Genomic DNA, 21503 nt, shown 5'->3' on the forward strand with positions numbered 1-21503 from the left:
CTACACTAGTTCACTCTGCTGCAGCTCGTCAAACACTGACATGTTTGACTGCTGTAAATGTATGACTTTCTCAAGATAAAACACAGGTAGAGAAGACAATCAATGAATGTAATACCCTCGTCACAGGTCAATAAAAAACAGACTTTCAGTTTTGATTTTGCACCACATACCTTTATTTTCCGTACATCACTGACTCTACGAGGGTTACTGGATGAACATTTAGTTAATATTTCCCTTTTCACCACTTGCACCAAAAACATTATGTTCTCTCCAGTTTGTCACCAGCGCCCCGCAGAAACCACACGTTTATTTAACTTATCTTTCATATTTGACCCCCATATGTTTTGTGACATTTTACAGCCTCAAATTTGTACAGCATTATTTTCTGTTTTTTTTATTTTTTATTATTATTTTGTTTGTTGATATTGAATTTACAAAATTGGTAAAAAAATAAGACTTTAAATAATCCATATTACAAAATTTGGTAACACTTTATAATAACCATCATTTATAAATGGTAAATTCATAGCTTATTAAATTTAGCTAATAATTATTTTACTGTTAACAAATAACAAAATGATAATTAATAATGTTTATTGAAATAATTAGTTTATAAATTCTATATTGTATCAAAGCAGATAAGAGACGATAACAATTACATTAGTGAAGTATTTATTAACAGTTTATTGTTGCACACATTATAAAATTGTGTATACTATATTAAGTATTTTTTAATGATTACCAAATGATTTGTAAAACATTACATAGATAGATGGACCAGAAACCAATTATTAACCATTAACAAAGTATTAACTATCTAAATAATGTTTATTGATGATTTACAAAGTATTTATAACTATTTAACAAGGTATTATAATCATCAGTTGCAACTTTATAATAGCATCCAAATAATGTTTATAGACGGTTTACAAACCAATTATTAACATTAACAAAGTGTTAACAATCTATTTAAATAATGTTTATAGATGTTTTACAAAGTATTTATTAACTATTTAACAAGGTATTATAATCATCACAATCATGACAAATATCATGTTTATAGATGTTTTACAAACAATTGTTTACAGGTTTACAAATATTTTCGTAATCATTAACAAATACTTATATATATAGTATAATATATAAAATGTTTTAATATGTGCAACAATAAACTGTTAAAATAACATAAATTAAATTATGAGGCCTACTAATAATTACTTAACATTATTAATTATCATTTTATTGTTTGTTCACAATAAAATAACTATTAACTGAGTTTAATTAACTATCAATTTACCATTTATAAATGATGGTTATTATAACATGTTACCTTTTTCTCTTCTCTTTTCCATCACTGGAAGCATTTTGTAAACTTTTCTTTCACCAGGAAACACGAAATTTGGGGCGTTAAATCTGGGTGAAAATTCAGAGTAAACTGATTTCTTTAAAATAAATCTGGGAAAGTTTTTATCGACACACAATAAAAAATTGAGAACCAAAAACCTTATGCATTAATCATCAACTGTTACCATATGAAAGAGTTGATACGTCACCTGTGTGCTGATATGAAGTAAAACCTTTCATCCTAATTGACAGTGAAGCTCAAGATAAAAGGTTTCTGAAGGGCACTGACAGCAGGAGAGAGTGTAAAGTCTAACTGAGTACATCAATATGGGAACAGACGTTAAAAACACACAGATATTGGCCTGGTCTGAAGTTAAAGGAGAATCTACCAGACGCGTCATGTTCAGATACAAACACACACTCACACACACACTTGATGCATGCACCCAAGAGCTGAGGACACTGTGCAAAATACCAACATTACGTTAAGGATAATAAGTGCCAAAGAGAATAAACTTCATAAATAAACAATAAAATAATAGAAAAAGAATAATAAAATGGTTAAAAAAAGATAGATTATTAATAACCACAGATATCACCAACACTGGCCTCAGATAGCCCGACATGACATGATGTTTGTTCAACAGAATATAAAAGAAAAATAGAAATAAAACAGACCAACATAATACATTAAGTAGCTGTGATTGCATACAGCACTGGTTGGACCTAATCCTCCTTTGGATGGACTCCAAAGTTAACGATTTAACCGTCCAATGAATTGTTCCTCCAAGAAGTCATCACTTCCTCAGAAAGAGTCCAGACGGCTTAATGTTGCAAGAACTGGAATGCAATCCGATCTTTAGACCGCCACATCCACGAATTCATCACATCCAGCTGTGGACATTCAGGGTTTTGGGTGCTCAGATCACAGCTAAATGAGTCTTTTACAATGTTAGGATCTTTAAAGCAATTCCACTATAGCATCTATTCAAAGCCATTAGCCCAGATTGAAAAATACGAGCCATGTGCAGGTAGGATTTCCATTCTCGGAGGGTCATCTGTTCAATGCTCGGGTATAAAGCTTTCCCAGAAGCCACCGAGATGCAACGGGAAGTCTATTTTACCCCCAAACGTATCCCATCGCGCTGAGGGGAATCAGGCTTGACAACATTCATTATGTCCCTCACATGTGAGCTTATCCCCAAGTTGAAGTACCCCACCATTTGAGAAAGACCATTTTCAACATGGTGGACTCGTGGAGTTACCGGGGTTCATGGTTCACGACAAGCCAGGGAATAGCTCTGGAGGTCTGGGCCACTGAAACCAGCAGTTACACAACAACTTCGTCTCTTCTCTAATGCCTTTTTTCTTTCCATTTCCTTTTCTTTTGGCCCTTCTTGTCTTGTAAGGTCATGAAAGAAAGACTCGTTCCTTCATAGCCTGTTACAGTTCTGAGGAAGAGGGGAAGGAAGGTGTGAAAGTCCATTGATGCTTACTCTCCTCGCCATCTGCCCCTGTCCTGGTCCTCCAGCTCCGGCTCCACCCTGCAGGGTCTGGGTCAGGCTAACTTGGGCGGTGCTGAAGGAGGTTATTCGGCCACTTCCAGCGATCTGGAGGTTGACCGTGGTGGCATAGCTGGTCTTCTGGTTCCCCTGTTTGGTAGGAGATGAACGAGCAAAGGGTAGCGGTGATGAGCTGGAGGGAAAGGGGGAAGGGATTGAGGGTACAGGAGGTGTTGTGGATTGGTAGTTGTGGTGCTGGTAGGGGGCCGGTGGAGGGGAGGTCATGCCCGAGGAGGAGAGAACCATGCAAGCGGAGGAGGGCCGGGCAACGTAGGCGCAGATCAGCTGGCTACGACAGCTACCCTCTTCTACCTCTGGGTCACCCCACTCTGTCTGGCTGTCTGAGGGGAGGATGGTGTGGGAGAGCGAGGAGAGAGGAGGAGGAGAGGAGGCGATGATGGTGGAAGTTACATCGAGGCTATCGGTTCCATTATACTTGCTTGAAAGCTCCCGTACGTCTGGCCAGGGCACGCTGGTGAAATGCTGCCCACCATGGGTGCCCTTCCCTGGGGTAAGCCTGCCAGGTGAGAGTGGGGATTGAAGCTCAGCTCGAGGGCTGAGGCAGGACGGCGAGCTGCCGTACGAGGACCACCCACTCCGTGGACTGGTCGGACAAGACTCCTGCTGGTCAAAGGACCCTCGGACACTACCGCTAAAACCAAGGGACCTCCGGCTGCCGTCTGTCCAAGAGCGGCGCTGCCCGCTAGGGTTACTCCGGGCCGGGCTCGGGGGTCTGTCTGCCAGGTTGGAGGAGAAAGACCTACGGAGGGTTTGGGAGGTTGCAGGAGGACAGGGTGCAGAAGGGGAGGAGGCTCTGGGACTACGCAAAGAAGAGGAAGTGGGGAAAGAGGCATTCTCCGGTGTTGGCGAGCAAAAGGAAGGAGAGGGAGAGGAGTTGGCATATCTAGGGTTTCTAGGTTGAGGTGCTGCAACATTATTTGCCCAAACATTCACCGACACGCCAATAGGAGGCGGTGAGAGGATCCGAGGGCTTAGAGACTGCCCAAATGCTGAACTTGCTGAGGAGGTCCTGGGCAGCTCCAAAGTGAGGCCTAGCGGGTTATGGGAGCTTGCACCTGCTACCCGTGTGCTCCTGGGGTTGGGAGGTTTGTTCGCCATGGGGGAGGAGTAATTATGTTGAGGAGGTGGGGAGCAGAGGCGAGTAAATGAGGCAGGGGTTGGAGAGGGAACTCGTGAGCTGGGTTCGGATGCCGAAAAAGGCCGAGCTACACGGTTGTGCGACCCTGACCAGAGAGGATCAGGAGGTTGTTGCATTACTGTGGTGTTACCATTAGCTAGTGGCGCCTTCTGGGGACTTACTGACCAACCCCCGTTACTGACGGCACGGTTCATGCTGTTTGTATTATTTACTGCGTTTATACCAGCTAAGCTATTATTGTTGTTGTTGTTGTTTGCGTTCTGTGATGAGTCAGTTTTGGAATGAAGGAATGAGGGGCGAGGGGAAGGAGAGGAAGGTTGATGATGGGCCGGAGTCATAGACGGGGAAGGGGGGCGTTGGGAAAGAGAGGGAGGAGGTGACTGCATGAGAGACGAAGAAGGGCAAGAGGACCAGAGAGAGGACAGCGGACCCCTTGGTTGTTGGTCTTTAGCGCACCCTAGCTGGGTGTACGCAGGCGTGCTGGAGCCCTGCTGACCGGGAGGGAGTTTAGGTGAAGGGGAGCGCCGTCGTAGATTGGAAGGCGTGGAGGAGGGGCTTTGGTTTACTGTGTTTACGGGCGGGGCGTTGTTCTTTTTCGCCATACTCTGACTGATGGACTGGCTAATGCAAGAGGCGGCCAAGGATCTGGTGAATGTTGAGGAAGAAGCGATGGGGGAGGAGCACGGGGGAGAGCGGAGAGAAGACGACAGCGGAGGGGAGGAAGGAGCACCGGCTCGTATGGATGAAGAAGAGGAAGAGGACGAGGGAGTGAAAGCAGAGAAGGGTGTAGGAGAGGAGGCAGGGGGAGCTCGCATCGAGGGACTCCTCCCAGAAGAGGGAGTAGGAGAGAAACAGGGAAGAGCCCTGGAGACAGTGTCCAGGGAGGTATCTTCAGGGGTGGGAGGAGATGTTGGAACAACCCGGAACGGTGAGGAGCAGGGAGGCGCTCGGACAGGAGCTCTAACAGGGGAGGGGGAGCGGTGCCTGGAGCTGGGTCTGAAGGCCGAGGGCGCCATGGTGAGGTCTGAGTCCTGGCCAGGGGTGGCAATGGATGGGTAAGGTCTCTCCACCAGGTGGGGTGTCTCCAAGGACGGTCGGCTGCCTGAAGGGAGGCTGTAAAATGGCAGGATGGTGGGGGATCGTGAGTCATGCTGGCCTGGTTCCCTGGAAGAGACAGATTTAAGAACAGATTATTAGGATGGTATTTATTATTTTAATGTCTGAGCTATAGATTTGTTTCCTCTTCTATTCAGAGTCCTACAGCTGATGCAATATTTAGAATACAGTGGTTTACTTTGAGTGACGGGATGTGTTTTTAATGATAAAAGATCATAAACCATTGCATCTAAATCAGTGGGCAACATCCATGTCTGAAACGTGAAGCCAGTGCTTAAGTGCCTTAAACCTGCATTCTTTCTACCAGCCAGCAGGGGGCGACTCCTCTGGTTGCAAAAAGAAGTCTGATTGTATAGAAGTCTATGAGAAAATGAGCCTACTTTTCTCTTGATTTATTACCTCAGTAAACATTGTAAACATGAGTTTATGGTCTCAATCGCAAGATGGAGGTGGCGGCCAAAAACCAAGATGGAGACGGCCTGAACCAACGCAAACTGCGCCTGTGGTATTTATTTCCAGCACCAATAGGAGGGAAGAAAAGATGTAATCTGGTCTTGGCCGGGAAGAAGCTGATAAATCGGTGGGAGTAAAGATGGAGAATAAGGCGCTGCATGTGGGGAATTCCTTACTGCAACGACTGCAGTTGGGTTTGTCCACCACGGGAGAGGATTAGTTATGTTGAAGAGGTGTTGAGTGGAAAGGGAGATGGGGGACTGGACTCACAAGCTGGTTCTAAAAAGAGAGACATTTTTGTGGTAACATCTGTCTCTCTCCGTCTTCAGACCCTCGATATGGAAAACTCCCCCAAAAAAACTTTTAACAGGGAAAAAAAGGATCTCTGCTGGGCCCATATGAGCTCTGAGAGGTTTTATCAACGTTATTAACGTCTGTAGTTATTGCTTCATCACTACACTACTTCTTGAATTTGTGATAAGATACTATATCTGATTTGTTAACAGTATGTCTGTGTGCAGTATATCCTACTGTACCTGTGATTATAAAATATGTCATCTAGAATGGAAAAGGAAAGGAAATACAGTACAATAGTACAATAGTAGAAACGGACTGATGGTATGTTTGGAGGTTTAGTTGGGACCAAACAATGAAAAGAATTTCAACCACAGCTGCTCTCAATTTCTGCAATGTTTGTGTTTTCTACCCGCTAATTTGCTAATCTTTCTATCTGTTTGCCAAAAACCTAAAAAAGCCTTACAAAGTGTAACAGAAACACCGCCGAGACATCAACACTTAATTACTCTGTGGCACCAATAGCGTGCTAACAGTTCATTAGAGCCCTTAGACCTGTTCTTTAACGAACACTCGACCTGGTTTCAACTTTTGGTCAGTCTGATTAAATAGTTATGGGGTATTAGAGTCTTACTATGTTATATTGAAAAAAAATGTGTCTGGGCTCGGGTTAATGTTTGATGGAGTCAGGGTTGGGTTTCAGGGTTATGTTGAGGTCAGGGTTTAGGATCAGGTTTGTATCGACTGAGGAGATTCTGCAAATCAGTAAGTCCAACATTAACTCATTTTTTTAACTCATTAACGCAATAGATCTTTCGGAGGTTGTAGCGGCTCAGTTTTAAAGCTAGAGTGAAGATACTGGTATCATACGAAACTACAAAAACATAATGAATCCATTGGTACCAACAATGTTGTACTAACTTGTCATGAAGGAGGTTAAATAATGCTCCAAACCTGTGCTAAGTTTTGGCAAGGATAAACTGGGGGTCCCTTGACCTCTGACCTCCAGATGTGTGAATGTAAATGGGTTCTATGGGTACCCACGAGTCTCCCCTTTACAGACATGCCCACTTTATGATAATCACATGCAGTTTGGGAACAAGTCATAGTCAAATACTTGACAAATCTCCCTTTAACGTACATTTTGAACAGATAAAAAAATGTCTGATTAATTTGTGATTAAATATTTTAATCGATTGACAGCCCTACTTTAGACTCGACTTGACAAAATCAAAAAAGACTTGCAACTCGACTTGGACTTTAACACTGATGACTCTCTCTTAGAGTTGACCCTTTTGACTTGAAAATACTCTATACCTTCCCCCAAGCCCAAAGAATAAAAAGTATGTTGATTAATTATGTTTTTTCATTTCCTGAATCGACGTTAACGCGATTCATTCCAAACAAATCAACAGTTCATTCCCCAGATCCACTTTGTTTTAACCAATCCGACAGCATCCAATGAAGTTGCAGGAGAGAACCATGAAGAACTAAGGTGACGTTACTGAGCGCCATTTGGAAAAGAAATAATACCAAAAGATAATTTTGTTGCGATAATGCTCGCGAGTGAGGGGACTATGGAACGTGAGATTAGAGACGGAGAATCGGAGCAGCGGGGGGGCGGTATTGCATTCGCTTTACCGCACCGTTGTGACGAAAAGAGAGCTGAGCCGGAAGGCAAAGCTCTCGATCTACCGGTCAATCTTCGTTCCTACTCTCACCTCTGGTCATGAGGGCTGGGTCAGGACCCAAAGAACTAGATCGTGGGTACAAGCGGCCGAAATGGGTTTCCTCAGGAGGGTGGCTGGCGTCTCCCTTAGAGATAGGATGAGAAGGTCAATCATCCGTGAGGGACTCGGAGTAGAGCCGCTGCTCCTTTGCGTTGAAAGGAGCCAGCTGAGGTGGTTCGGGCATCTGGTAAGGATGCCCCCTTGGCGCCTCCCCAGGGAGGAGCTGATTAATGTGGCCCGGGAAAGGGAAGTTTGGGGTCCCCTGCGGGAGCTGTTGCTCCTGCGACCCAACCCCGGATAAGAGGTTGAAGATGAGGATGAGGATAATTTTGTTTGCGTACAAAAACTATGCAACAAAAAACAGTTGCAAAATGTGTGGGTCGAAAATTACAGACGGAGACGCAAATGGCATTACATTTGGTGAAGAGCTCATTAATACTTGTTTAGGGCTTGAAACTCAAAGTTTAGGACTTTGGGACTTGAGTGCAAAGACTTGAGACATACTTGTGACTTGCATAACAATGACTTGGTCCCACCTTTGGTTATTGTGGGTAGTGGCTATTAACAGCTTGTTATTGTGTTTTAATCTGCCAGAGACGTACCTGGTGTTAGACAGAGCCCGTTTACCCGTAGTAGTGGGCAGGTCCTGAGGCCTCTGGCTGGTGAATGTTGGTAGACAGTCTATAGACTGCGCCGATGGAGGCCGCGGTCGGGTAGGATGTGATTCTGAGTTTTGAACCGACGACCATGGACTTGATGCTCTTGTTTTCTGATCCTCTGGGGTTTCTGTGACTGTATGACTAAAGGTCATGTGCAGTGGAACACCACGTTCTCCTGAGGATCTGTAATAAGGTGTCTCTTCTGTAAAGACCACCGCTGAGCCTTGTACAATCATCCTGGTTTGTGATGAAGAGTCGTCTTTCTTTGACCCTCCAGAGACGCCCGGGGTGGCGGTGGCGGCGTCGCCTCCCTCCGCCAGGTAAAGCGTTTCCCTGTGGGACTGCTCTCCGGCCAGTCCTGGGTGAGGCATCGTGGATCTGTTGGACTCTGTTGGAGCCCGACTCTGTGTAGACGCTACCATCAGGACCAGCTCTCCATCCATGGGTCCTGTGCAAACCGAGTATTCAGGCTCTGCGTGAACACTCTGTACATCTTTGGTCAACACATCTTTATCGGAGGAAAGTCCTGGGGGAATTATTGTATATTCTGGTGCATCTTGTATACATTGTGAAGCTGGTTTATCCTGCTCATTTCTGTCCTGCTCATTTCCATCTTTGGACATTTCCCACCGTGGTATGCTGTGAGCAGACAGATTTGGCTCAGGGTGTGCTGGCTGGGAAATGATGTTTACAGAAGTTGAGTCTTCTCTGACTGAGTAAACAGGGAATCCACCGCTCAGCTCCGACCTGCAGACAATATATGAGTCAAGACTTAAAGTGGAAATGGATAAGATTCCTACTGGAAAATTACACAACATGAGGAATAATGATGGATGACAACTGCATGCAATGCTGAAATCAGTACAACGGTATCTTAAGCTGCAGTTTCTCTGCTGGTTGCTGGTTCCATAAAAACTCCTGAGAATCTGCTAAATATCTTGTTTACATTTTCTAACAAAAAGCTGCTCGTTCATGTCCCGGGTTCACAGCTTTTAGTTTCATTTTAACTGTACAAACATAGTTTTAAGCCCGAGTTGGGATGAGAACATGTTGGACTTTTAGTTCCAAATATGCTATAAAAGCACAGGATCCTACATTTCCCATAATGCAACTCGATTGATTCTTTCATGAGACCCTCCCTGCCCGGTAAACAGACGGTTATTTCAAACCCCACACCTTCCGTTTGTAATGCAAACAACAACACAACACAACGAGGCCGGCTGTTCTTGTAGACCGTTCGTAGCTCTACCTATGAAAAGTAATGCACTGTAATTAGTATATATCCCACGCAATCAATTTGTATGTAATCCACGTAATCGTTAACCAGGAAGTATAAAGACTGACAAAGCCGCGTAGGGAGGAGGTTGGGGTGGATGGGTGGGTCAAAAAAATACCGGACTTTCACCCAGGAGACCAGTACTCCTGTCCCGTGTGAAACCAGAAGTCAATGTTGATTTATTTGTCACGTAACTTCCGAACTTAAGGAACGCCACTTCCAGAGTTATTTTAACCAAAACCGCAATCTTTTCTTTAAGCCTTAACCCAGGGGTCAGCAACCGTTACTATCAAAAAAGCCATTTTAGGCAACAAAAAAAAATAATAAATCTGTCTGGAGCCGCAAAACATGTGATCATTGTGATGAAGGTAACACAGTTTATAGTCTAAGTATATAGTATATAAGTCTAATGCAGTGAGGGCCAAAGAGACAATGTATTACGGAGTATTAGGGCCACATTGAGGGAAAAAACACATCTGAGATTTACACAATAAAGTCATAATATTACGAGAATAAAGTCATATCTAAGAAAATTAAAAAAAAATTCAACAACACGTAAAATTACTACTTTATAATATTACGACTTTATTCTCTAAATCTCAGATTCATTTTTTTCCTCAATGTGGCCCTAATACTCCGTCGTACCGTCGTACCATAGACCTACAACAATGATAAATAAAAATAAAAATGTAAACAAAAAAACAGTTATTCATTTCCATTTTTTAAAATCCACAGGGAGCCACTGGAGAAGAGCTGAAGAGACACATGTGGCTCTGGAGCCCCGCAGGTTGCAGACCCCTGGACTAAGAGGAGGCAGCCCTAGTGGGTACGGTAGTGTAGGAGGTGGGTCACAGTGCATTCCCAGTCCTACTGTTTATTTGCATATGTGCATTATTCACAGTTGCCAACAGAAATCAAAGGGTCGTGGTACCTTTATGATCCACTAGACGTAACTACACTTACACTTCATTTCTATTCATTCCTTTACTTTGAGCTCATCTTGCTGTTCAGTTGTTTACCACCCATTTCTCTAAATATTATCCACTCACCTCTCTCTTTTCTCTGCCTCTTCAGTATCTGAATAAACCTCCCCGTTCGGGCCGTCGCCTCTCCCTGTGGACGAGGTAGAGCAGTAGTCCCTGAACTCGGTGACTCTACAATCCAAGTTCACGGTTGACGTCGACGGGTTGTTATCGGCAGAGCAGCACTGCTGATCTTCAGCTTGTGTTCGGAGGAGGTGATGCCTGGTGTCAGTTGAGGTGTACCCGGGGTAGTAGCTGTTCTCCGGTAACTGGTCTCTCAGGGAAGTGGGTGGATTTTCCCTAGGCGTGGTGGAAGTCTCGGAGGTGTCACCTGATCTACAGCCCACACTGGGGTCTCTGTCTTTGGCCAAGGCAGAGATGAAGTCCCTGGGTCTGGAGAGGGTGAATCCGTTCGTCTGGTGGGGACGGGCCGGAGTCAGCTGCTCTTTGACAAACACATGGCCAAACAGCAGAGGCTCACAGGCTGCCACCACTGTCTCCTGGAAATCTAGAAGAGAACAACAGAGAACAAATCAGAAGTAATGGATGATCATTTATCATAGTTCTAAAAGAGCGAAGCAAACTTTTCTTGCGAGGATAGGTCATCGGGCAGCGAGTCTACTGGCAATGGGAAAGGAGTCTATTGCCTGTTTTTAGAGGGTTAAACCTGCAAATACGCACTGATTTTGATGGAAAAGGGTATAAAAAAAGGTTTTATAACTTACCATTTGTCAGGCTCTCTGCTGTCTTTATCATCCTCTCCTCCTGGATCGTTTGATCCTCCCTGCTCATGGTTTGGGTCTGGTACTGGCTGTAAGTCTTGTTCTGGTTCTGGCTTTGGTAATGTGTCTGGCTTTTAGTTTGGAGCTGTGATTGCTGCCTGGTTTGAGTTACGATTTGGCTCTGAACTTTGGCCTCGGAATGAGTTTGGGTTCTACATTTGGTCTCTGAGTTGGCATCTGATTGCTGGACTTCCGTTTGGTATTGTGTTTGCTGCCGGTACTTAGTCGGGGTCTGCATTTGAGTCTGAGATTGAACCTGTGTCTGGTTTTCAGTTTGAGTTGAGAGTCCAGACAGTCTACCTGATTGGTTCCACACGGCGCTGGCCCGTTTCTGATGCAACGGGACCTTCATGGTGCTGGCTTTGGCGCTGTACATCCGGGCCAACGTTTGGACTTTGCTCAGAATACGCTCCGAGTTCTCCATCAGCATGGGGTCCACCACAGGGCTGGCCTCAAATAACCCGATACCGGCTACGTCCGATCCCATGCCCTCAAACAAGACCCGGTTAGCGGTGACAATCCTGGAGTGGCGGGACCATCGACCCACTTTTATCTGACTGGGAAGACCCTCGAGGTTCCCGATGGTCCTGGCTACCTCTCTGTGTTTGGTTCTAGTCCAAGTGGACTGAGTGTTGGTCTCGTTTTTTTGGTCTGTAGGTGGAAGAAGTGAAGGGGGATCCATGTGGCTTCCAGTTGGTTCTGTAGCGCCTTCTGGTTTAAGTTCTTGCCCATTCATAACAGCTTGGTTTCCAGAAGTGGTTCTGATTGTTTCATCTCTGCACTTGGACTGTTTGGTAATAGATGGTCCCTTTTTAGTATCCACAACACTTGTTTCCCCTTCCTGCTGTTCCTCCAGTTCGTCCTCCAATGGTCCTTTATAGACATTTTTGTCCTGGATCTCAGCCTCTTCCCCAACAGGCTGGTATGGGCTTGACTCTAGAGTCAAACCCACTTGGTTTGGGGTCTCCTGGTCCTGAATCACGGTAGATGTTGGGCCTTCTGCATTAGAATCCAAGAAGCCGATTGGTTTATCTTCCTGTCCACCATTTTCTGCATCTGCTGAGAGTGTGGTAGGGGAAGAGATTGGACCGGTAGGGGAACAAGGCTCTGTCTCTCCATCAGTCTCTTTATCGATTTCTTCAACTGTTTCAGTCTTGCATCGTCCACCTTCTGGCTCCCCCTGGTGTCCACTCACGTCAAACCGTGACACCGACTCCTTCACCAAGCCAGATGGGATTTGTGAGAAACTGTTCCTCCTTCTTGGCGCCACTCCTTCGCCCTGTTCGTCTTCCTCCTCCTCCGCCTCTGCCTCGTCCTCTTCGGCCTCGGCTGCCGCCTCGTAGTAACTCCTGATCTTTTCGATGATCTTCTTGTCGCGCTTGGTGAGGTGGGAGCCTCGTGTGGGCGGCTGGCCTCTCTGGACGAGGCGATGATGATCTGGATTCGGGGAAGAAAAGGTGGCCTCAGTGATCGCCTCCTCTCTGGGGGAATGACAACTGATGTTCTCTCTTTCCTCCTCTGCTGAGATGGAGGGATGAAGATCTGACGTTGGGGCAGCGATGATGCTCTCTCCTTCACCTTCACCTTCATCCAACACTTTCTCCTCTTCCTTCTCTTTTTCTACCACTTCTACTTGCGTCTCAACATCCTCTTCCACTCCCTTTTCCACTTCAACTATTGCATCTGGAATTTCTTGGACTTCATTTGCAGTTGTCTCATGTTCAAGTCTCAAGTTTTCTTCCTGCTCCAGTTGCATTATGGGTATTTGTTCTAGACTGGAGGGGCAGGCGACTGGGGGCAGTGGGCAGGTGAAGTTGGTCCGGTTAGATGGAGGCTGACTCTCTTTGGGCTGATCCAGGATCTGCTCCTGGAAGAAAAGTAAGATGTTAACTAGGAACTGTAGTATGAATAGTAGTAGTACTCGTAGTATAACGGACACTTTGGAGGACGTCCATCAGTATAAATATTACGTATGTAAATATGTAATAAGTTATCTTGGATTATTTCAGTTAATAAAAGTGTGTTATAGCTTCAACAATGCACCAGAACAAGACAATGGGATGTTTGCCAGTCTAAGGATGTCAGTTGATCTGTTGGTCAATTCATGGGTTTGGGTTCGGGTTTGGGTGGTTGATTAATGCATGTTTTTGAATGTTGGGCGCTGCAGATTGGCTCTCATGATGGTTGAGCATTCAGGAGGACTCGGAGTAGCAAAGCTGCATTATTAATCATTCAAACTGTGTTTTTCATCAAATAATAATAAGATAAAATCTTACGTGAAATTTGTTTGACTAACATGACAAAATTGTAGGTTTTGGCTAGACTGGACGGACTGAAATGTTCAATATAATCTGATGACTGAAAAAGGACATTTGACACTAAAATGACATGAAATCACTAAAATGTGACTAAAAACTAACAAGCACTTTTGTTTTGAGACTGATAGTGTGTTCACACCAATAGTGAAGTGAACTTTTCATGCGGTGCAATTACATACAAAGTTAATACTAAGAGGCGAATACACGCAAATTTATGACCAAACTCTGTGTAGAAACCACAGACTGTCTCCGGTAGAAACAACAACGTCTCTAGATGATTTATGTTGTTTATGTTGAGTGTTGATGGAGCAGCTGCATCGCCTGGCACTGATCCATCCAGACTCCATTCAGAAAACAAGCATTTTAAAAGTTGTCTGCTTGTCGTCATGGTAACAGACCTGACAAAGCATGAATTCAGACTTTTTCCTAATCAGCATCATTATGTAGTTATTTCAGCATCATTTTGATCTGTTTATTGATATTAAATCACAGTTTATTTTGGGTTCATACCGCAGTAGAGACATGTGGCTGCTAGATGCAGTCAGCACAATGGCACTTGAATACAGCTCGCCGCCAGCTGATGTTATGAACCCAGACACGACGGCATTTGGTTTTCTGACATATCTGGGACTTCACCAACATGTACAAAGCAGCTACAGTGGTTATTTCTTCCATGGTTAAAGGATGAAATGGAGGAAAGAAAAGTTGTTGGTATCAATGGAGACAAGCTCTTCCTCCTCCTCTCCGGTGCGTCTAGCGCGAATGAACACAAATTATCCCAGCGGTCCAACTCACGCGAGTAAAGCGTCTAAAATATCTGCCAAAATGAACACTGTGGTGTCCCCCCTTACGTTTCCAAACTATCATCAAGCAACCTTTACATACAAGAAGTATCACCAGCCAACAGACAGATTTCCATTAAATCTGCTGGACCCATTCATGCTCCCCAGATGACAAACTTATGCCCCCTTTCAGGACAAATCTTACTATGTTTTTCTTAACTCTGGTCTGGTTGATAAACTCATTTTGTTCAGCAGATTACAGTACATATGGTGCAATAGATAACAGTAGATTAAATCTGATTTAGTGTACTATAATGCGACATACAGAGTTGAGGGTGTAGTGTTTTCTAACCGTGGTGTCGGAGTGAATGGCGGTGAGTCCCTCCCTGGCTCGGCTCTGGTTGATGAACTCCAGGATCTCTTCGGTGATGGACAGGGTGGGAGGAGGGCTGAGGGGGGTCAACTCCTCTTCATCCTCTTCCTCCTCATTCAAAGAGGATAGGATATAATATTAGCATTAAACAAGCAGAAGTCTTTTTATATCTTTCAAATAGTCCAAGTTGATCTAAAGTCACGTCCCGTCACAGTAAAATATACCTCTTCCTCTCGGTTTGGTCGCAGCTGTGGCGTCAGGCCCGGTTCGGTCCTCTCGGCGTCCACCTCGATGACGGAGGACGCCAGCGTGCTGCTGCTGCCGGCTGAGCCCAGACTGTCGGCCGGGCACAGCTCGCCATCGCTGCCCGCCTGCTGAAAGAACGACACCAGACAAGGTCACTTTTCACCTTCCTGGCTGATGTTGATGTCATCATATCCAGTTAACTTCCTCAACCCAGTCCCTTTTAACCGTGAGTTCATGCTGTATCACTAGATTTTAACAATCCCACTGAGTGAAGCTGCATTTCTATAAATCATTTCTTTTTCAAATGATCCCTTTCTGCGCCATGTCCAACCACAACATCCTGTTTAAGCAGGAAGTACATCATCACAGTAACTCTCATTATAAACCAGAGACTGGGGCGTAATAGGCCTCACATGTTAGTTTCTATTATCCGTTATTAAACACATTTAAAGGGGTGAGAACCAGAGGGGGGGCATTTGACCAACTTTACAGGAGAGCCAACAGAAAAAACTACCATACTTTGTCCTGACTTTATTAAATTCAATCTTTAATATAAAAACTTCATAAACATGTGGATGACAATGTACTTAATGAACAACATTTTGATATTTATTATTTTACTTTTCTTTTTTCTTGAGTGCACTTACGCCCTTTTGGCCCCAGATAGTTCAGTGGTAGGTCTTTTTGTTTTTTGATTATTCACTCTGGATTGGTTTAGACTTCACACGTGCCCTTTTGGCTGCAGATAGAGCTCATCATTTGATATATATATAACTCATTCAGCCCGTTCACATGAAAAGGTGTATGAATGCAACGATAATCAGCATACAATAATATGCCTTTCTTGATTTACACATGCCATTTGTACACCAAAGAGGGTCGCAGGTTCAAACCCGGTTTGGGGTGTAGCTCAGGACACGTGTAATGTCTGTGTTATGGCGTGGTATTTATACGCCTTCCCGTGAGACCGGGTTGACTCATTTTAACCCAAATTATTACAGAGCTTTGTTGAATATTCGATTCTGATTGGTCAGTCACGGCGTTCTACAGTCTGTTCTTTCTTTATAGCAGACCGTTGCTATGTATAACAGACAGTTGCTATGTATAACAGACCGTTGCTATGTATAACAGACAGTTACTATGTATAATAGACCGTTGCTATGTATATCAGACAGTTGCTATGTATAACAGACCGTTGCTATGTATATCAGACAGTTGCTATGTATAACAGACCGTTGCTATGTACAGCAGACCGTTGCTATGTACAGCAGACCGTTGCTATGTATAGCAGACCGTTGCTATGTATAATAGACCGTTGCTATGTATAGCAGACGTTGCTATGTATAATAGACCGTTGCTATGTATAGCAGACCGTTGCTATGTATAAAAGACCATTGCTATGTATAACAGACCGTTGCTATGTATAAAAGACCATTGCTATGTATAACAGACCGTTGCTATGTACAGCAGACCGTTGCTATGTATAGCAGACCGTTGCTATGTATAATAGACCGTTGCTATGTATAGCAGACCGTTGCTATGTATAAAAGACCATTGCTATGTATAACAGACCGTTGCTATGGACGCAGTTCTGATGTCGGACTCTGGAGGACCATTTTTGTGTTGAATTATTGATTTCTTCAGTAAGTATCCTTGTAATAAGCGGGATAATGTACAGCTAGCAGGTCATTGTTGTGAAATAAACCCCTTCAGGCCACATCGCCCTGTCGGGGTTTATTTCACAACAATGTACCCCAATGTCACTTATGCCTCTCTAGTTCTCACCCCACATTTAGTTTTTGGTATTGATCATTGATTAAACCATCAGTTTTTATTCGGAAACAAACAGAAAATCATTCATATTTCTGCTGATGGGTGAAAGTAAAGTGGTGTTTTCATTGTGAGGCTCAATGTTCTGCACTGAAACCACAGATCAGTGTGTGGTTGTCAGCTACAGTCAGACTCTTTTCTTTCACTGTCAGAGGAGCGTGAAACTCTCTCTTACCTTCAGGGCTGCAGGATTTCCCGTAAAGAGTCGGGGGAGGGAGAAGAAAAGAAGGGCAGAAGAAGAATGTGACGGGGTGAGACAGATGATATCAAGACGTCATAACAAAATTAAATCCATGTGAAAACATGTCCCTGATCTCTTGTTATAACAAGCTTTGAACTGCCTCCGCATAGCTGCTCTGAACTCCACCGAACTCAAACTACCAGGCACATCGTTAATACATCAAACACATGTCTCCGACACGGCTGAGAGACTTTCTGTCACAATATCAGCAAATCAATCCACATCTTTGTCACTTTTACTGCATAAAACAAACATCTTAAACTGTTAAAACTCTGTGGTTTATCAGTTCTTTAACTTCAGTAAAAAGAAGAAGTGTGTGAAAAAAGAACTCATTAAAATGAGTAATAGTAATAGTAACAGTTATTTTACAGCTAGTTAAATAAATGTTTTTAATAATGTTTACTAATTAAAAGTAATGCTATAATTTATGTTATTTTAACAGTTTATTGTTGCACACACTATACAAATTTATATACTATATATATCAATATTTGTTAATAAAGTTGTAACTGATGATTATAATACCTTGTTAAATAGTTAATAAATATTTTGTAAAACATCTATAAACATTATTTAAATAGATTGTTAACAATTTGTTAATGTTAATAATTGGTTTGTAAACCGTCTATAAACATTATTTGGATGGCTATTATGAAGTTGCAACTGATGATTATAATACCTTGTTAAATGGTTAATAAATACTTTGTAAAACATCTATAAACATTATTTAGGTATTTAATATTTTGTTAATGGTTAATAATTGGTTTCGGTCCATCTATTTATGTCATGTTAATAGGTGTTTTTAAATTATTATTTAAAACAAATTATTACTTACAAATACAAATAATTGGTAATTATTAACAAATTCTTAATATAGCATATAAAATGTTATAATGTGTGCAACAATAAATTGATAATAAATACTTTATTAATGTAATCAGATTGTAATTGTTATCGTCTCTTATCAGCTATGATACAATATATAATTTCTAAACTAATTATTTCATATTACACAAACTAATGATAAAATAACAGAAATTATAGCATTACTAAACATAATGAATTATGTAATTTTGTTGATAACAATAAAATAACTATTAACTAAGTTTAATTGATATAAATGGACCTTTTATAAATGATGGTTATTATAAAGTGTTTGTAGTAGTAGTGTAATAATAGCTCTGACTCAGTCAGTCATGGTGATGTGTTCATGATCATCATCAACAATCAGATTTCTGCACTTTGTTTCATGAACAACAGCTCAACCTGACATATATAACAGAAAGAGAAACTGTTCAACTCTTTATTTGTTATTTGCAAGTCACGGAGGATGAGTCATGGTGAACAGAATACGGGACTATAAAAAACGTTCTCACCGTTGGGATGGAACGCCGCTTCGATGTCTTTAGCCGGAGCTGAAAAACAAACAAATACTTTATTTTCACTTTATTCATTTTGGCTCTTGGACGTTGGCTCTGTGTTACGGCCCATTTGTGCTTATCACACCATCACTTCAACTTGCGGCATTGCTCTTAAGTGAACTCGTTACGCAACATTTCTTATGAAATCAAAGCGCTCTTCTCGACATGGTTAGACATGATATGGTATGTTGTTTTATAAGAGCTGACATTATTCTGGCATCCTGATCAAACTCAGTTATGTTTGGCTACTCTGTATGGCTCAGCTGAACATCTGGATATGATGGAAGAATAGAAAGTGTGGGTTGTGTTGAGGCCGAGCAGGCGACTGTCCTCAGGTAGTAGATGATGGGACAGTTGCTGTGATAATGTGGACTGTCTACCTGACTGTCTCCTGGTGCGTCTGTACGGCAGGTTTCCCTCCAGCAGCAGCGGCAGACTCTTCCTGGACTTCTCAGGTGTGTACATCAGCAGCTCTGGAGGCTCTGGAGGGACAAACAGAGCCAAGAAGAAGAGTCATTTTACAAGAACCTGCTGGATAACTGGACCTAAGGGAGTCTCGGGTGCTGGTCATGAGTGGACGTAGGCACCGTGACCCATCGGTTTGTAGACTACGGTTTTGAAGACTCAAGTTCGGCATTTTGTCCGTCACCATCTTGGTTTTTGGCCTTCAGCACCTTGGTTTTTGGTCGTCGCCATCTTGGATTTTGGCCGCCTACATCTTGTTTTTTGGCCGTCTCCATCTTGGTTTTTGTCCGGCACCATCTTGGTTTTTGGCTGTTCCCATCTTGTTTTTTTGCCCTCTCCATCTTGGTTTTTGGCTGTTCCCATCTTGTTTTTTTGCCCTCTCCATCTTGGTTTTTGGTCGTCGCCATCTGGATTTTTGGCCGCCGTCATCTTGGTTTTTGGCCGTCACCATTTTGTCTTTTTGGCCATCGCAACGTCATACAACCCCACTTCACAACACCCAAACTATCCCTTTAAAATCATAAGGCCTGGCGACCCCCCGTGAAGCTTTGGCGACCCCTAGTCGAGGTCATGACCCCCGGGTTGGGAACTAGTGACAGTGTTTGTGGGATTGAATCAGAACAGTATTGTTCATGGTGATGATGGAACATGTTTTTAATGGAGCTCTATGACTCAGAGGAAAAAGATGTCTCAATACTTGTTAGTAGATACGTTCAGTGTTGGTTTGGGTCTGAACACGTTGACAAGAAGGAAAATACAGTAGATAGAAGACCTGGATGTAGAATTCAAATCTTGATGTATTTATTTGTTTATTTATTTGCAGCAGAAGAAAAAGAGGACTAACCCTGACCTGACTGACGTCTGCCTCGGTGATAGCCGTGGATATCGTCCGATCGCGGCGATGCGGACGACTTCTTCAGGTTGTCCTGGTCGAACTGAGGAGCTGAAATACAGGAAGTGATGTCATGCTAGAACCAGCAGCTATTTATGGGCATCAATGGTGAAATTCTTGTAAACAGAACTGTGAGAATAACAAACAGGAATGTCGTGAGAGTGAGAGAACTCACATTGGCAGAAGTTGTCTCCCAGGACCTGCCTCGCCTGGAAAGAATGATAATGGGCTCAGTGAATCATCGACACAGAAAACATTCAAACATTAGTTAAACATGAGGACTTGAGATAAATGTCTCATTCTACGAGGAAGACTATTAATAACAACGCTGCTTCTCCAGAATCTGTTTTACTGTCTTTACTGGAAAAGGAAACTTTATGTTTGACAAAATAAAAATCCCCTACATCCATTTAGACTGGTGGCCTGTCACAATGCATGCTGGGAAAGGAGCCCTGCGTTAAGATTACAGGGAAGATTATTAGCACTATTTACAAAGAGTATTGAAGCAAAGAGACGAAACTCTGGTGTTTTTTTCCGATTGGGCGGCGCCCCCTCGGCATCAGAAACCGACGCACGGAGGTACCCTTTAGTGACAGTTTGTGACAAACCGGGCTTTCAACTACCCGTAAGGAGGCGGACTGAAAAGGCTATTTAAAGACACAGAGACATCCAGGGGCGTTTTCTTTAGCAGCACGGAGCGGTAGAGGCGGTTCAGTCAGGTTGAGTCAAGTTCAACACATCTTTCAATAAGATCTAGTGACTCAGAATGAGCTCCACTCGACCACAACATTAGATAGTGGTTAGTGGATAGATGTATGAGTAAATACTACTAAATAAACATCTTTGTCTGTTTGAAGTACTTTTCTCTGTACAGAATATTCATCAGCAGCAGGTTCAGTGTTTTAATGCCGTGAGCAGTTTGATTGAAGACCAGAAGGTGGCAGCAAATACCAACTGGACACTACTACTGTCACTGTCCACTATACCATTACACTACTACTACTACTACCATTACTACTACTACCATTACTACTACTACCATTACTACTACTACTACTACTACTACTACTACCATTACTACTACTACCATTACACTACTACTACTACTACCATTACTACTACTACCATTACTACTACTACCATTACTACTACTACTACTACTACTACTACCATTACTACTACTACCATTACTACTACTACCATTACTACTACTACTACTACTACTACTACTACCATTACTACTACTACCATTACTACTACTACCATTACTACTACTACTACTACTACTACTACTACCATTACTACTACTACCATTACACTACTACTACTACTACCATTACTACTACTACTACTACTACTACTACTACCATTACTACTACTACTACTACTACTACTACTACTACTACCATTACTACTACTACCATTACTACTACTACCATTACTACTACTACTACTACTACTACTACCATTACTACTACTACCATTACTACTACTACCATTACTACTACTACTACTACTACTACTACTACTACCATTAC

At 42.9% G+C, this 21503-nt stretch overlaps 1 protein-coding gene across 5 annotated transcripts in view; it reads right to left on the bottom strand.

The window, feature by feature from the left end:
* Positions 1-2394: 2394 nt before the first annotated feature.
* plekhg2 (pleckstrin homology domain containing, family G (with RhoGef domain) member 2) overlaps positions 2395-21503 on the bottom strand; it is a 98777-nt gene continuing 79668 nt past the window's right edge. For 3 of the 5 annotated variants that reach the window (XM_037775028.1, XM_037775032.1, XM_037775033.1), the window contains 11 exons: positions 20141-20174; positions 19918-20016; positions 18989-19090; positions 18564-18602; positions 17122-17129; positions 15095-15244; positions 14850-14981; positions 11341-13264; positions 10643-11123; positions 8261-9064; positions 2395-5229 (listed from right to left, as the gene is read on the bottom strand). In XM_037775028.1, the coding sequence (XP_037630956.1) occupies positions 2778-5229; positions 8261-9064; positions 10643-11123; positions 11341-13264; positions 14850-14981; positions 15095-15244; positions 17122-17129; positions 18564-18602; positions 18989-19090; positions 19918-20016; positions 20141-20174 (6225 nt within the window). In that variant the 3' untranslated portion in view covers positions 2395-2777. The remainder of the gene's footprint in view (positions 5230-8260; positions 9065-10642; positions 11124-11340; positions 13265-14849; positions 14982-15094; positions 15245-17121; positions 17130-18563; positions 18603-18988; positions 19091-19917; positions 20017-20140; positions 20175-21503) is intronic. The other 2 variants (XM_037775031.1, XM_037775029.1) reach the window with 2 other exon arrangements.

The sequence above is a fragment of the Sebastes umbrosus genome, chromosome 7, assembly GCF_015220745.1.
Source record: "Sebastes umbrosus isolate fSebUmb1 chromosome 7, fSebUmb1.pri, whole genome shotgun sequence".
Classification (NCBI taxonomy): domain Eukaryota; kingdom Metazoa; phylum Chordata; class Actinopteri; order Perciformes; family Sebastidae; genus Sebastes; species Sebastes umbrosus.